The sequence below is a fragment of the Grus americana genome, chromosome 1, assembly GCF_028858705.1.
Source record: "Grus americana isolate bGruAme1 chromosome 1, bGruAme1.mat, whole genome shotgun sequence".
NCBI lineage: Eukaryota > Metazoa > Chordata > Aves > Gruiformes > Gruidae > Grus > Grus americana.
Window position 1 is genome coordinate 47,354,226 of NC_072852.1, and position 18,678 is coordinate 47,372,903.

General features: G+C 33.5%; 1 protein-coding gene across 2 annotated transcripts in view; it reads left to right on the forward strand.

Annotated features, from left to right (window-relative positions):
• Positions 1 to 16,242, forward strand: part of LRRIQ1 (leucine rich repeats and IQ motif containing 1) — a 114,372-nt gene extending 98,130 nt beyond the window's left edge. For both annotated transcript variants that reach the window (XM_054812748.1, XM_054812750.1), the window contains one exon: positions 14,734 to 16,242. In XM_054812748.1, the coding sequence (XP_054668723.1) occupies positions 14,734 to 14,873 (140 nt within the window). In that variant the 3' untranslated portion in view covers positions 14,874 to 16,242. The remainder of the gene's footprint in view (positions 1 to 14,733) is intronic.
• Positions 16,243 to 18,678: the final 2,436 nt, after the last annotated feature.

Consider the following 18,678-nt stretch of genomic DNA (forward strand, 5'->3'; position numbering starts at 1 on the left):
GTACCCTCCTGAACTTACTGTAGTTCAGCGGCAGAGGATCCTTTTAAACCTTACATTTTTACCACTCTGCTATCATACAAATAAACAAAAGAATATATATATGAAATGAAACAAATAATACTTGAAAGTCATGAAATGGTAGCATTTTAAGTTTCATGTTTTATTTTGTGTAATATAACTGAAGAAAATGTTAATATATTTCTAATAATATGACATACCGTACTTTGTCATTTGTGTACAACGTCTTTTCCAAATAAATAAAACTGCAAACCCCAAAAATGTACGTAACAAAAAATATAAACAGTATTAAATAACTTTTGGCAAAATTATTGAAATTCCTAAAACTGTTTAAGTAGGGAAGTTTCTTGACATGCTTTATGTCAAAATAGAAATCAGGTTATTTTATAAATTATATGTAATTGCTGGATTTTCTTTTTTGATTATGTTTTCATATATGCTGACTTTTCAGTTTCAGTGAAAACCAAATTAAAATTCAAGGAAAACATGTAAAAATACTTGATATCTCTATTTTCCTGACATACTTTGTAAAAGCTTTGGAATAAATATTTATTTACATTATATTATTCCACCACAGGCAAAAATAACAGTGAGTACAATTTGTCCGTGCTTGTTCAGTTGATTTACATTCCTAAAATTAGATTAGATATAAAATTTATCATCCTAGTCTAAGTTAATTGCATTCATGGAGAAAGAATATGATTCTTTCTCTCTGCCTGCCATCTTAGAGAAGAATGAATTGTGTCCTGAGTTTTCCTGTTTCTCTCCATTGGCTAGTGATGAAGCCCCACCATTTAATTAGCTGAGATTCCTAACTGTTAAGATCCTGAACTTAGGTGAGACGAGTCTAAGCTACTGATGTCAATGGCAAAATTATCATTATATTCATATATTCAGAATAGAATGTATGCATATCTTGAATAATTGAGTTAAATAATATACACTGCATGCATATTAATGTATAACTGCTGTCTAGATTGTAACCTACACTGTATTGCCGTCCACAAAAATAAATAAGGATAAAGTCTTTCGACAAAGAAAGGCATGTAGAACTTGCCTATGTTAGGAGCTTGGGAACAGTAAAGGAAAAAAGTGTCAGTGTGTTATACCTTCAAAAAAGGAGAGACTAGGAAAGGAGCAGGAAAGAACAGTCAACTGGCAGAATCATAAGTGTGAGAGAGAGAGAAACACTTTACAGTGTTTGGTAATATATATGTATTTTCATAAAATACACATCTACCACAGCATAATTATGTATTCATTCTCCTTTCAGTAGCCCAGGAACTAAGGAAAAAAAAGCTCAGGTCTTACATCTTTCTATATACATTTCTGCATGTGTATCTATATAATTTTTTTTCACCATGGATTTGAGAAATTAAAGAGTGATGAGCCATTAAATTGTAATGGATATTATATATAAAACCAGACATTACTATTATTTCTGTACAATTTATATGCAATATATAAACAAGTTTATTATATGAATTCTGTTTGCCGAAGACTGTTGCTTTTCAATGATCAAAAATAAATTTTTAGCCCTGTGGTATCATTAATCTGAAAACATGAGAAATTTGCCTTTATTTATAATGTATTCATTATAAAATCCTTTCCTCTTGTATTGTCTCTCTTGGTTTTACTTTCTGAAATATTTAAGAAGCCCAGAAACTATTTTAGTGCTTTAGGAGGTGTATTTCCTTCAAGTTAGCCTGCACGTGTATTACAGAAGAGCTTAGAAAAAGTGCTGTGACCTTAGAGGTGTTCCTATTTGAATTAATTGTTAAATCAAGTTCTTGCATCATGTTTTCAGGAGAAGTCAACCTCAATGATTTGACAAGGTTTAATTAATAAAATGTTACTAAATACAATTTGCAACATCCAATTTGCAACATCCATAATTCTGATTGTTGCTCAGAATTCTTTTTAATTATTGGTAGGAAGTCTTTGGCAAACTGTGCCATACAACTGAGAGATGTTAGTATATATCAGAGATATTAGTTGGGGGTATCATATATGTTTCTTACATATCATTTGTGATTCATTCATTGTATCAATAAATTGTTGAAATCCTCTAGGCTGAAAAGTGAGGTCTAAAAATGCAGGATAAAATATTTTTAGGTCAAAAATAAGTCAAATATATATGATACTGAGATAAAATGCATTTTATATGCTGCGGGGACATGACTGTACATCAATGATCATGTTTCTGTAAGACAAAACATACAATGCTTCAAAGTTATTATCCTTTAATTCAGAGATTTTTTAGAAAGGCTAAGTCAAGATTTCCAGAAATATTTTGGGAACTGCCCAACTTTGATGTACTTTTTCTAGACCTCATGTTCCAAGGGCAGGTTCAAAGAATTCCTGGTTAAAGAATTTCAACATTTTTATCACCCAAATTTAGGTTTTTTCTCTGAAAAACCTGGATGGGGTATATTAATCCTAAACTAACTTAATTCTGTTCCTTGACAAAACAGAATGAATGAAGGAATAAAGGAAATGCTGTGGATATAGTATATCTCAGTTTAAGGAAAGCATTTGTGTATTTAAACTGTTTCATGCATTTTCATGTTATATGTTCAAAGGGAAAATTGACTGCAGGTTAAATTCACCCCATATTAAACAAAAAATATGTGTTTGTATATATATATAACCTAAAGAAAGAGTAACAGTTGTTCAGTTAGACTAATTAGTTACCCATATAATTTAGGACCTTGCTTCTGCTAATGGCCAGTACGTTTTGTTCTCAAACGTGCTAGTTTATATTCCTTCCAGAAATCATAGTTATTTCTTTATGCTTCCTGGTAACTAATTTTTCTTTTCTATTTCTCGAGGTGTTTTTTGGGGGCTGGGTTGTCGGGGGTTTTATTTTCCATTGTTGTCTGACCAGTGCTAAGATCTTAATCTCTGTGGTACCTTGTGCCAATAAGTTGCCAGAGTAAGTTTATTAAAATGATCTTTTGCTGATTCTATTTTCTGCCTTTCAGTTTCACATAAACTTACCTTGCTTTTGTAAAAAAGGACACAAAAAAGTTCTTTTTCCCTGATGTATAATTTCTCTGTAATACACATGCATGAGCCATGATGGTTAGTGGCTTACAGTCAGAGTTATGCAAGATTCAAGTATCAGTCCTACACTCATTGGTATTTTTATTGACTCCATAAATATTGGTGTGAATTGCTGGTTATATTTTTTTAATGCTTTCCTGAACACTAGTAGTGTAATGAGCACTAAGTTGCAAGATGGACATAGAAATATTTTGCAAGAATTAAGAGTTAAGTAATTAACTAGCTAGCTAGACAGGATGATTTTTTTTAAATACTAATGTCTAGTTTGCGAGTAGGCTATGACAATCATCAACTCCATTCTCTCATCCTAATCTGGTTCTGGCCATCCAATGTTGGACCTTTAGATGAGTCTCCTATATATTTACATTGTCCACTTATCTTCACAGTTTTGTGGTTTTCTTTTCTCTGCAAATCTTAAACTTTCCTTTCATTGTACTTCTTGTCTTGTGAACTGCAATCTTTTGACAGGGATTTCCAGAAGCACCAGAATTTGAAAGTGGAATGCAATGGGAGCTATGCCTCTAATTGCTATTTAAAATACTACCCAGAATTCTTAATTGTTCTCTTCCCTGAATTCTAGTCTTTCAGGGAGCCGCTGATATCAGTAAAACACTGCTTTCCAGGAAAAAAAAAAAAAAAAAAAAAAATTGGTCCTGAATCTTGTCATTCCTTAATCACCCCTAGATCACAAAATGGCCCATACATACTATCTCCACTACAAAACATTTATCAATTTTATTTCTCAGATAAATTCAAACTTTACCATTCTGTTTAGTCAGTGAAATTAAATTAATGAAGTTTAATAATGCCTTTCTTACAATGGAAAGACTTCAAACTCAAATAAAAAAAGCTAAAACCAAAAAACACAGTAACTTTTATTTCACTTTTCACATCTTTCTCTCCATTCTTATTTTTCCTCTTGACAGAGTCCCCACTTTGATTTTTTTTTGCCTTCCTTTCTTTTGATAATAAGAGTCCTTAGAAAGTCTGCAACTTTGTTTTCAGCAATGTATGGTACAGCTTCCCTTCTTTAAAAAAATCCTGCTTTCCTACTCCTTTCTCCTTAGCATTAGCATATTGTAGTTCCATAACTGCTGTCTTTCATTTGGGATTTGTAAACTCCCTGTGCACAGTATACATCTCATTTTTAAGCTTTTCTTCATGCCTTTACTCATATTATACTGAAGGGTTTCTGGTCTTTTTTTTTTGCTTATGCAGTCTGCATTAAAAGTTTGCCATGCTATAGAAACTGAGTAAGAAACATCTTAGAAACATGGGATCAAATATGGAGGTACTTAGTAAGTAGTCCTATCAGGTTTTTAGCATTTACCCGCTTAGGAGACTTCCTATAAGATAATGGTAAAATTTATGTATTCTCCTTAGAAAATGTGTAGAAATGTTGTAAATTTGTAGAGGATATTTAAAGTACAAATTACTTATTATCGTCAGCAAAACACTGAACACAATTTACCTTAGAAATCACAACTGCTGCCACAATTCTAGGAATAAAGCTCTCTCTTCTGTAAGCCACATCTGGTTATATGACCACATGAATGTTAATGGACAAGCATTTTGTCCAATAAAAGATAGTGACATGATTACATATTATTAATATTTTTGTGCTCAGAAAATGAAGGCATAAAATGGATGAGAAAGGGTTCTACAGTTCTGCAGTAACTAAAATTTACAAAGCCTTGATACCTACTAGGAAAGCATGAATATTGTTTTGAACATCCTTTCAACATAGTATTTTTTACCACACAGATACCTCTGTACATCTTACCAGAATACAAAGTATTCCTCGGAAAAAAAGCTGTCAGTCCACCATACATGAAAGCATAGCATATATTTACATGGTCAGAGGAAAACAGTTAGAAGCTAATTAGACCTATGTTATAGGCTGAAAAAATGCAAAATAGCCTCAATCTGGAAACCGTTAGACATGTTAGAATAGAATGGTACCTAAGCAGAGAGCTGTGCAGAGAGATGGGGTAATTCAGCAGTGACACAACTCTATATGAATTTGAAATTCTTTAATGACTTCCAAACAAGAGCTTGCTCATATCCTCTGAACTTATGGTGCAGGTAGATAAAACGCATAATCTCAGTATTGTGTCACATCCAAATTTTTCATCTGACATTGATGATTTCTTTTAAATAATCAGTGAGAAAAATCACTGTATTAGAAATGAATAAATCAGTACAATGCTCTTCAATATGTATTCAAACATTCTTCAGTATACTGAACTTCACTTGACGCCCTTATATGTGAAAATACACAGCACAATGGGACTTGGTCATGTGCAGACTTAGATACTAAAACCTACTGTTCTGTGTATGTTAAATGTATAGTGCTGATAGGATACATTTTATCCACATGAGAGAAAGTATTTGACTGCAGATTCAAGAGTTTGGGCTTTTTTTTTCCAGTTCTGTCACTAGCCTGTTAGTTGATATTAGGAATGTCATTTTGAATCTATATACATCAATTTTCCTATCTGCAGAAATAATAATCATGATATATTTCATCCTTGTATAATGTTTGTGTATGCTGATGGAAGGATGATAGCATCATGATGTTTAACTGTTAGGAAAGGGAAGGGGCCTCCTCATTTGTGAACTGGATAAACTATTTGGTAACTGCCACGTCAACCAAGGAGTGATGTTACAGATGGATATACATAGGTACAGCCGTGCAAATGACCAACTAGTTACAGAGTGGTCACAAAATCAAGGGATATGTCAAATGATGGAATGATTAATTCACAAAATAAAGATAATGGGTGTGAATGTAGGTATAACTCATTCTTTCAGAGTTTCTTAAATTGTCTGGTTGTTTTATCTTAACTGTGGAGAAGTATTAAGTAACAATAGAAGTGCAGTAGTCCTTCAAGAAACATTAATAAAAATTCAACAAACAGTTTATAATGACAAAACTAGGAAAAATCAGGTAGGTACCACGAATTTATTTCCAGAATAGATATAAATCCTGTGTTTGAAGTGAAGTAAATCAGCATAGGTGTCACCATTTATGTGTGCAGAGAGCTATATATCTTATCGGCTTGAGAAGAAGGCTTCTTTCAAAAATGAACATAAAATTGTGCAGGTAAAAGTGAATTTCTGAGGTGAAATCCTGGCTTCAAAGCCAGTGAGCCAAATTTCAGTATGATACATGCATCTAATAGACAATACAAAAAACTTCAAATTTTTACTGCACTGGTTTTTGGGGGTTTTCTTCTATTCACATATATAACCTCTGAGTATTACCCTGTTCTTGCAGTATGCAATCTAAATGACTTATGTTTTTTTAAAATGTGGGGAAACACACATATAGGCCTGGCTCATCAGTGTAATGCCATTTGTTTCCATGCCCACGTGTTTTAAAAATTCAACGGGTGATGAGCGGGATTAAGAAGAAAATCTAGACCAGGAAAGTACTTGTGTATAATTTTGCATAGTGAGAATACTCATGCATGCAAATTCGACATATTCTGTAGGATCAGAACTTTTTTCTATTTGTTAAACACAGCTGAAAAACACTGATTTCCTAAACATTTGAAATTATTATCATAGAATTATAGAATCATAGAATACCAGATTGGAAGGGACCTCAAGGATCATCTGGTCCAACATTAGTTAACTATCAAACAGTACATACCTAATCTTTTTGAACAGACTACAGAATGATAATTTACAAGATGCCACTTGATCCATTTTGAGGTTACATATTTAAAAAATTACCTAAATGCAGATTTTAAAAGGCACTTAGAACTTGCTTTCATTAAATTCAGCAGGCTAGGGAGAAAAATGATACATTATCTCATGTAATTTCATCATCTGTGTTTTGAATTATGAAAATAATTGAAGAACTACATATAACAGATACAGAGGCATTTCCTAAATTTTAAGTGCTTAATTTTACAGCCTGATAGTCTTTTAGTGGGGTTTGGGGTTTCTTGGAGGAAGTTGTTTGGGGCTTTTTGAGAGAAAACAGGTTAAAAAAAAGAGAAAATCCATTCTGAGACATTGACTTACACGTAACTTAGATACCCACTTGGAACCTTGAAACCATTAGACCCACCACAAGGATTTCTGTCATATCATATGAGTAAATAATAATTCAAGGTTTCCTTTGCTGTGGGATATTTGTCAAGTAGCTTCAAAAATATTTCTCAAGTCATTGCACAGAAATACTCAGTAATGAAAGCTGGGCTATCACAGAGTTGTTACATTGAATGGCAATGATACGTCTATAGATATTTTTTTTTCCCCAAGACAATCTTTCTTTCCTTTTTTCTTCCTTCTGTTTTGTCTCCTTTTCATTGCTGTCTTTTCCACACTTGTGTTCCCTAATCCTTTCTTTCACTATGAACAATTCTTGTTCTGCTCCTCCAACTTCTTATTCTGGCATAAGCTTCCTCTCCCATCCACTCTTAGGCTTCCTGTCCACAGTCACCACTGAGTCTTGTGTTTGGTTCTACAGATCCTTGTCTGATTTACTTTTTCCTCTCTCTCTATTCCCTTTTGTATCCAGCTATTCCTTGCCAGTATTCCTCAGATTCATCATCTCCTAGTTTAAATCTCCTCCAAATTTTGCCTAGTTTAGTGTACTATTTAGGAAGATCTTGAGTCCAGAATCTTAATCTACTTATTCTGTATACCCTTTCTTGTCATGACCTGTATGTTCACGTCTTTTAATTATGTAAATTCTGAGAGTTAGGGCCCATCTAGTGCCCCTTAATCTGTCTTCATTCTTACTCAACTCCCCTTTGCCAAGCCACAGCTTTCTTCTTCCCCATGTTTTCTCTCTGTTCTCAGTGTAGGTCTGTTTTTCAAGTCATTCTAGTTTCTTGTGCCAGCTACGTCACTTGTTTGCCTAGTTAGCCTTAGTTTCTTTCACCTTAACTCCAAGTCAGTCTCATTTCTCTCTCAGGTTTTAATTCCAACCCTCTGCCTCTTCTCTGTCTCCTTCCTATAGGAGCTTTGGTTCTTATCCTCTCCATGGTTCTTGTAGCTAGGCTCCATCTGCCCAGAGAGCATGTAACAAGCAGGCTCTTAAGTTCCCTGACCTCGCATGATCTTCAACGTTATTTTTAGGAATAGTCTTGCTTAGCTCCGTGTAACATCTTGGTGAAGCACGTTTCCATGCTGACTGATATTTTAGGGAATATAGCCAAAAAAATCAAGAACTTTTCCTCCGATCATGTAGAAACTTCAATTTGTATATACTTGATCCAAATTTGGACAAATCCTAAAAGCAAGGCTCTGTTACTTGGCGGACTTCAAGTCCCCTCTGCAAAGGGCAACATAAATATTTCACATATTTTCTTACAAGTGACCGACCTTTCAGAAAACTTTGGCCAAAAGCAGATACTCAGTATATAAAATTTCATCCTAAATGGTCAAAATTGGGGAAATAGATAAGGAGCTGAAAAACAAAATAAATATTGGGCTTTAATAACCAATGGTGCTACAAGTCCTGTTCATAGTTAGGAAAATATTATATTTTACAGGAACGTATTTGGAGCATTATGTTTATTATGTTGTTTATTTTAAGTGTGTAGAATAGCACTTGATAAATGTTTATAACTTATTCTTGTGAATGCTTATCTATCTGAATTCCTTCATGTGACTGAGTCACATTTTAGAGTTCAGATTATTCAAGTATGTAATTGTCAGCATGACCTGCTTAGAACAGCATCGATGTTTGATAAACAAAGATATTTATGTTCATTGTTTCTACAGAATTTTAAGATTAGTCTCTAGTTATACCAACTTGAAGTCAAGGAGATTTACAGACAAAATTAATCATTTGCTTACCAAAAAAAAAAATCATGACTGTGTTTTATCTTCAAATCTCCATATGGAAAAGAGATACATCTTTACATATGATGTGATCTTATATTTCATATGAGATGCTCCTGAAGCTTCTCAATGCTATTCAAAGATAAGTGTGAAATACAAAAAAAAAATGTAAAATTGCAATACAATAAATATATTTTTGTTTTGATATAAACAATAAAACTTAAAAAAAAAAAAAAATTGATCCTACTTCAATATAGCCATAAATAACATTATTAAAAAGTAACCTTTCTGAGATTGTAGCATTTACCTTTTTCACAATCCTGCTGAACCTAACTTCTTTCCAGAGCTTAAATTGATGTAAACGCTTTGCTGCTCAGGATTTGTTCTGGTCACTTTCATTAAAAAGTTGAAGTTTTTTCTCCATGCCTTCTTATGCTGTATTTGCTCTTAAGTAATACAATATGGTAAGGACTTTGAAATAAATTATATCTCCAGACACACAATGTTAGGTGGATCGATAAATGCCCTATGACGTCTACTATACATCATAAAATTTCTATCATAACCTTTTTAACAAAGCTTTTCTTCTTGGACACCAAGAATTTCATTCAAAGCATTTTACATATTGCATTACTTATCAAAACAGAGGATATGTAAACCTTGACATTTGTTAAAAGACCCAGGCTTTAACCAAAAAAGACCAGAACAAATCAATAGCAGAAAACAGATTAAACGACAGAAAAGTGACTGCTTAGAAATAGAAGCATGTTAACTTAACCCAAGACAAGCTTTCAGCACATACTCAAAAAAAATGGTTATTTGATGTATACAGGCACCTGAAAATCTCTCAGACTATACTGGAGCTTCATATAGTCAAATATTACAATTAAATGAAAGTACAGTAAATAACTGTTACAGCTTGTCTTCCAAAGCCTAGTTTGGGATAGGAGAAATTAAATTGCTTTTCTTGGCTAAGATTTTGTTCCCATATGAGTGAGTATTTGAATAACTGTGTATCATGTCAAATTATACTTAATAAACTTGCCAGATTCTATTTAATTCTAGTACCAGTAATGGTAAAAATTATTAGTATTATTATGGTTGTCAAAAATATCAGTACTTTATAGAGTATAACCAATGTAATAGTTCTAATTTATATTTAGTAAAGATACTTCTATATGGGCTTGAAACAATGTGAATCTTTCTGTTGTTGCCTTTGGGTATTTGGTATTTGGGTATTTGCTACAAATACATTCATGGAGCATAACATGAAAATAAAGAATTAAGATTGTGCTTACAACTATTCATAAATCACAAATACACATGTGCATACCTCTGTGTGTATGTCTGAATATTAATGAAATATGTCTTACAGATCTCTTTATATTTGTAGCAAAATACAACTGTATTTTATTTTATGAGTCAAAAAGTTCTGATAAAACTAATTTTATTCACTCATATATGCTAATACATGAACCGTTCATTTGCTAGACATATTGCAGTTTAGGGAAAAATAGAGGTTTTGCAAATCCAAGCTTGCTGTAAAAACTATTCACATCATTAGTAATGCTGTAAGAGAAAGCAATAAGCTCTCTCAAAAAAACTATTGAGGTGTAAAATCAGACTTTCAAATAAAGTACGCCCTGAAGAATAATTAAAGGATCTCACAGAGATTTTTAATATTTTAGTAATACCTGAATATCTGACCTTGCAGCACTTCAGGTGTATGCTTGGTAGAACATGGTAAAAAATGCAAAATGTTTTCATTTGCTATCAATGATTGGTTTTGGTGAATCTTTGCTTTAGTTTTCTGTACATTGAACTAAGTATCCTCCCCACTTTTTATTATGTTCTCCCCTTTTCTTAAAATAAAAAAAAAATCTCGTAAAGCTGTAAAATTGCACAACTTCACCTGAGCAGGTATAAATGTATTTATGTGCAAGGAGAAGTAAAGCACAATAAATATAAGTAAAGGCAATGAATGTAAGTGAAACAAATATAATAAGGATCAGTTACCTGTCATTTTAATTTGTATTTTGGGGGGTTGAGGGTTTTTTGGGTTTTGTTTGTTTGTTTTAGAAAAACAAGGCTGTATTTTTGAGGAACATTTCTAGGTTCAGTCTCTTAATTGAACATGACCCTGTCATCCCTCACCAGACTCTCTTGTCTTCCCTCATCCCCTTGATCTAGACAAAATTCTAACCATTTGCTAATGGAGCTGTCTTTACTGAATATTTTTGAAGGGAAAAAATCCCTGTTTGAATAAGGTAGAATCAGAAAACCTGTTGTAAACACAGCATTGACAACAAAACAACTAAGGCTTAGTTTTAATTTACATGTAATATTTCTACCTCTTGTAAGACTCTACTAGGTGCTTACTTTATACTTAAGTACAAAGCTGCTCTTACTTCACCACAAGAGTGTTCATACCTAGATTTTCACTGAAATAGCAAAAGACATGAATTAAAAATAAGCATAGTAATTTGTGGGCAGATGTATGATGAATAAGGTCAGTCCTATATTTGCAATGCATTCCATTCCTATATTTTCATTTTTCTTTCTGTTCTTGCATTAAACTCCAGGGGAAAGAACTGCAATTAAAATCTTTCTCATATTTGACTAATACCTTCATTGTAAATGAGGTATTTCTTTGCTTTATGACACAATTTTTTCAATCTTAATTAACATTTAAGCCACTGGCAGTCTGCAAATATAATTTCTGAGAATAAGGTGTAATATGAATGGGAGAAAGCAAACTTCACTATGCGTATATGCTGATTGGACTCATATCTGTGTCTCAGAATTTTTCTTCAGGGAATAGGCTGTTCGATCTCCATGCCAGTACTGTCTTTCATCACTCCAGTTAGACCAATAACTAGAACAGCAATGCTGATAATAATACCCATCTTTTAGTACTATTTAGTAGACATCAAAAGTGCTTTATCAGAAGGGCAAGCATAATTATGCCCATTTCAAAGACAGGAAGATGGGACGTACAAAGGGAGTGATTTGCAGTAACGTACAACAAACCTGTCGTGTAGATATTTCGTTCTAAACTAGTTGATCATTCCCTGCAATGGTTTTATTTTATTTGACTAAAAGTGCTGAGAACTCTGTGAAGGATGGAAAGAAACAATACGGAGTAGTCTATGCTTTGATTCAGTTTGTCTAGGTCACTACTGTAAAGTTTAAAGCAGACCCTGGGAAAACTAACCAGCACTTCAGGCTAGATAAAGCAAAAGAGCACCGATAGCTGATAGCCTCTGGTTCGTTAAACCTGCATTCAAGGGAGCGGAGAGTCTATACCTTCAGAGTATCTGGGATTTTGCAAAAATACCTTCAGGCTAAGGAAGTTATCCTGCTCTATTACTCAGGGGCTACAAATCCTGAGCTATGATTCTCACAGACATCTAAAACATTGTTTTGTCAGACAGCATATATGCACTCAAGATTAATAAGTTATTACATTTTACTCACAAAATATTTGACTACACTACCCTCTAAACAATGTATAAATCAGTAACAATTAAAATTTAAAAAAATAAATTTGTGAACTTTTGACTCTGAAGTTTAGACAAGCACTATTCATGCTATGACAGATACGGCTGTTATTCTGCCAAAATAAAAGAATACATTAGTAATTTACAAAGACTTTTCACAAGTTTCTTGCAGCAAATTACAGAAAGTCTTTGGGGATTTTTTTATGGTATAATAACAATATACGTTTCATAGTAATAGAAAGACAATATATCCTTTCCAATGAATTGCGTATACTTGTAAGTGGAAAGCCAGAAAAGCTACATTTACAGACTTCTGAAGTCCATCATGAAAATAATATTCAGCTGTACAGACAGGTTCATAAACAAGTGAGAAATGTTAGTCCAGAAATAATCCAGATTAGGGAACTAGGATGTGATTGACTTCCTGTTTTGCTACATTGACTTTATCACTTATAAACTAATTTTAAAATTCATTAATTATGTTTTTGTTCTGGCATTTGTATTTATTCTGTTGTTAAAATCATGTCATAATTTTTCCCCCAAAATATAGAATTAAATAAATAGTATGTCTAGTTTACCTTTATCATTGATACAACCTTGAAGATGAGTGCATAGGAAAGTCAGTCTCAAGCATAATTTAGCCCCAAACTTTTTTTCCAGTCTAAACATGCAATAATTATTACCCTCTTTTTTTTTTTTTTTAACAAAAGGCATATTCCAGTCTTGATTCTTTTTGTTCTTTAACAATGTTTGCAACTTCAGAAAACATCTCTTTAAATTAAAGGAGGGATGCAATATTATTACCATGTCAGATTTATTTTGAATTTCCACTAATTAACCACTTTTAGTTTACTAATTTAAGGGTTTCAGCCTTCAGTGAACACGTTATGGTTCCCAGTCAACAGAATTAATGGCAAGTTTACTGCTTGATTAAATAACTTGATTGTTTTCCCTTTAATGAAAGCTTTTCTGCACTAGAGATACCTGCTACCATTTGAGGTGTTAAATAAAAGGATCTAAAGACAAGGAAACTGGGAATGCTGTAAAGGCAAGACATTAGTATTTTAAACCTTTATCAGGTAGACCTAAAACATATTTTAAGGAAAAAAATGATCGAGTACATCTGTAGGGCCATAAGAAACTGAACGGGGATCATGTTAAAAATACTTGAAAGCTCTTAATTGCGGAAAGAGAAAACTATTTAGTAAGATACATTTGCAATAATAAAAGTGGAACTGTAGGCTGGGAAAAGCTCCTGACATTTAGATCTCAGACTACGGAAAAGCATCCATGAAAAAACAAGGGCGTTCTCACTGTTTGGCATTTATAGCTGTGTTGTATATATTAGTAGATAGACCTATATTCAGTCATATGATTTAAGTTTTGTTTTTAATTTTTAGGACTCTCTATTGTGAGAAATTTAATTTTACTGTTAGTACTAAAAAGTTAAAACATAAAAAAAAACCTAAAACTGTGCAGTTAGTAATCTTTTCCTTTGATAGGTGGCAAAAAGATGTTTGTAAAATTTTTGATAAGCTAAGATAGCATGCTAATTATATATATATATATATATATATGTATAACCTTCTGTACCGTGAACATCATATCATTCTCTTGCAAAGTTTGAGTGGTCTTCCACAGGCGCTTTCTTCCTTGTAGATGTCTAAGAAAGATATTTCTACCTGTAAAGCATTGGTTTCTGTAAAATAAACTTCATACCTTTGGTCAGGTCTACTAGTTATTTTATTTAAATAATTATCTTAAAAGTATTTTGTAGAAACTGTTGTCTAAATTAGCATCTGTGTGCGTGACAATGAAAGCGATTATTTCACGTATTTCTGTGTGTGCTTTTACTTGCTGTGGCACCATACAGCATCAAAGTTTAAGTATTCCTGGGCTTTGGAAAAACCAAATCTCTCTTTTATTTGGTCTAATATAGTAAACGAATAACTTGTTAATTAGATATATCTACTGAACTAGTTCTCTGTCCACTTGAAGGATGAATGACATTACTACTTTCTGTGTCAAAAGCATTGCGTATCTCTATATGTGTTTAAAATATGTTCAAAATGGACAGATAGTGGCACTTTTAAAAATATGATAATTTTGTATAGTTATTTTACTGTCTAGTTTGATAAGGAGTTTGTTTTTACAAAAAGTACTACCTTGTGAAAATACTTGTATTGCTTTTAAAACAGTAAGCAATACGTAATTATAAAAGTTGTGTGCTATCAAATTAGATGTATCAATGAGTATTGTTATCTTAAAAAGAACATGATGCAGTGAAATTTAGGGAGTTTTGTTTGGGTTTTTTGTTAATTTCACATGTCTGTTTACTGTTTAGAAAAGAATATGTGTCCTCCAGAAAAATCATGTTTGGGTCCATCTCATAAAGAACGGATATCATTTCGAGACCATCCGGTGCAGCTCAGCGGAGGATGGGGAGCAGGCAAAAAAAGGCAAAAGCTTAAAAATATTAGCTGAATATTGGAGATAATTTAACTAGTTGATTTAATGAAATATGGAGAGCATATGGAGAGCTGTTTCTTTTTAATCCTGTGAATATCAATCTTGGGGTTCTCATTTATTACCAATATAAACAGTTTCAGTTAACTGCATATGACTTGTCTTATTATGTATGGTTGCAGTGGTTTGAATTTTTTTTTTTTTTTTGGTCAAAGTATTTTATAGCTGTCAATAAGTTATCATAGTTTGTGTTTGCAATTGCTTATATGTTTATGTGGTGTAGAATGCAGAACTGTACGGTGAACAAGTTTAGACTTGCTTGTAAGAACTGGTTGAGATGTGCAAATGTAATAATGGTTCACGCTTATGTGGTGTATGTCACGTATCAAAACGCTGAATTCTAATTTTCTCACAAATAAAATACATGCTTGCAAACTATGTTGTGAGCTATAACAGCCAGAAATGCCATTCCTAGAGAAGTCTGTTTAGTATATTTTATTGAAACAGCAAAAATTCGCAGCAACCTACAAATGGTGGGGATGCACTTATCTTTTTTTAGTAATATGAGAAGTCCTCTACAGCTTTCATCCTGAATTATGGTCATAATATGATAAAACAACCTGTTATAGTTTTGTACTTTCAAGAACTTGTAACATTTTTCTGGCAGGTTAAAGAAAAAAAAATAATTTACTAAGTTCTCATTTTGACACTGTTAACCCAACTTTAATTGTTCGTGTAGCCAAACCCCTTCATGTGTAAAAGTTTTGTGGTGCAAAGAGATCTAGAGAAAGAGAAGAAATACGATGTCAACGATTCATGGGTATATAACTCATTACTTCTAGTGAATGCTTTGTCCATCAACATACAGGACAGAAAATGTTCCTTGATTTCAAAGCCTAACATTATTTTAATGTTTTCCACTTTGAGGGTAGAAGTTGCTAACTGGGTCTAGTGAAGTCTGTCTTTGGTATTTCCTCATCTGTTTCTGTCCAATATTGTGAAGCCTCAACCCCCTACAGATTGAGAAAGAGGTGGTGAGGGTAATGGGCCTTGAACTTCAGTCAGTAAAGAGCAAATTCTTACGTTGTGGTTGTTTTTAAAATGTACTTAAATTACATATGACATTATTTTGTGAGGTGCTTTTTTATGCTAAAATACACATATGACTACAGATTGAAAGCAGTTATCTTCATTTTTGTGAATACTCACATTAATTTTCAGATTAAAAGGTGGGTGATCTCATGGAAAACCTCCAGTAAATAACTTTGCTCATTTGAATCAGCGTGCTGTTTTTATTATCATTGTACTTGTCAAAAGTCAGTGCAGCCTACTTCAGAAAAAATGTGTTTGCCTTTCTGAAGAATGATGATCAGTGAAGGTTTCCCAGCCTGACTATAGAAATGCTGTGGTTGTCAGCAGGGTATGAAATATCGTTAGATGCTAAAGTTATCTAGTTAGTTTCCTAATGTATGTAGTAGGTGTTAAACTGAATTTCCAGATCTGCTGTATAATGACTTTTAAATGTCACCCTAAAGACTGGAGCTTGTGTGGTTTGAATTGTATCATCAAGGGTATAAGTTTTGTAGGAAAAACTTTGTTAGTTCCAAATGTTTGCCACTATCTGTGGCAGTGTGGTCAGGAAATAAATACACCACAGTGACGGGTGCATCAAAATGCAAAATCAAGCAGTTCACACACTTAGAATCACAGTTCGCACAGATTATTCCCTCTATTTGTCTAGAGAGTCTATAATATACTGCGGATCACCACAGCTGTAAATAAGAGGTATTTTTCATATTTCGTAAATCTTTCTATATCATCTATATCTAGCTCTATATCTAAAAAAGATCTGCTGTATAAAAGTCGTTATACCTGATCTGTTTTGCTTTCCAGGTGTTTCTGAATGAGAAATATCTCCAAGCCTAAATAAAATGTTTTGGCAACATTTTTAAAGGCATTTTATTTTGCAAAGAGAAAATAGTAGCTTTTTAGCATACAACTTACTAAATTACAAATTGGAGTGGCAATATTTGCTGACATGCCTTTTCAGGTTCATAATATGCTTAGTCTGCTATTCTGTAAGTTGTTATTGTTATGCGTAGGTTAAGTAGCGTACTAGGATGATGTCTTATTATTGTATCCAACACATTTTTTTAAGAATGGCAGTGTTGAAAGTACACTGTATCTGGTCAAATATGGGTAAAAGTGCAAGGTGCGATTTCTGTTCAAACTAGCAGAAAGACCTTTATGGCTTTCGGGAGTAAGGTGAAGCAACCCTAAATCTGGGCAAATGCCTGGTGTTCATAGTCACACCTTATGCTATGTAAGATCAGAGGTAACACAAATGCTACACATCATGACATATTTTCAAGCCCTATCTTAGATAACAGAAAACTGTTTCATGCTTTCTTTGTGTCTGTCTTGAGTTTGTTTTTCTTTTTTCTTCCTACCCACATGCCCTCCCACCCCCTCACCCCCAGCAATTCACATTTAGGACGAGAACATATTCTTAAAAGTAAGTTTCTCTGGCAATCTGTTCTGATGTTGGTGCAGCTGTGAGTCACAGTGACGGCCCAGCAAAGCCTGCACCACAGATCCCCAAAACTGCATGTTTCTAGTGCGCTACTGCCTTTTTGGTGCTCCAGACCTCTTCGCAGCTCTCTAGCATCATCTCCTCAGCCCCTTTTTCTTTTCCCTGTAGATCCTTTAACATGAAGGAGGAATGACTTCATGTCAATAAGCTTTTTAAGAAAATCTTCCTTGGATATATGAAGCTCGAGTCTCAGAAATGTAGAAAAGCATTGATTCAAAATTAAGAATGAAACCACCAAGACACATTTATGCTTTGATCCTTTAATGGATGTCATTCACCAAATTGAATTGAAAAGCTTTCTGCGAGCTCTCCTGAATGGTTCCCTGGAGTGTCTTTTCCTGTGCACCTTACCTGATCGTCTGTACAGTAGTTTTTTAAACCCTCTGTCGTTTGAATGGTGGCTTTAGGAGCATCATTACTTGCTGCAGCAGAAAAAAATACTCCCCAAAATGCGTATTCTGCATGAGAACAGGGTGTTAATGGTTCTCAGATAACACACACCTGAATGACAAAACACCATGAGGAAATGTTTCTCACAGAATAAGGGGCAGATTTTCGTACTTCCATGTTAGGACACTCTTAAACGGTAACCATGTTGACTCAAAAGATTATTGCTCAAATAGGTTTAGTGTTTTAACAGATCTGCAAATAGCAGGGAGCCAATGTATCTATAGGATAGACATTGCTTTGGTGCAGGGTGAGTTGGTGCCACTTTTTGACTTCGTAAATCATTATAATTAATTATTAATAATCCTATTATTCAAACATACATTCATTAAAGGATTGTCCCCTGTACATAATGTTTACATTTTTCAAAAACATGCCACAAGTGGCGTCCAAATCTGGCCTCAGACGCAAGGGTGCAAAACTGCCACTTCGTCTCCCACTGCAACTGTTGTACGCACTGTGAGGAATATACTGATCGATATCCTTTTGATTTTAGTGTCATATCATCATAATGGCAATGTATATTTATGGATGTACAGTCTTTCCTTCGTACACACTGAAGTTACTCCTATTAGCATTAATGGAAGCCAGGCTAATATTCTGGGACACTGCGATATCTTAATATGCTTTTATTTAATGAGAAAAACACATATGAAAAGTAGCTGTTACCGCATGGCCCCAAAAAGGCAGGAAAGGAACTCAACCATATTATAAAAGATTGAGTAGCCTGATACCACATCTGAGATCCAAGCTGTTTGTACTTAGCTGTACTAGCTGGAAAAA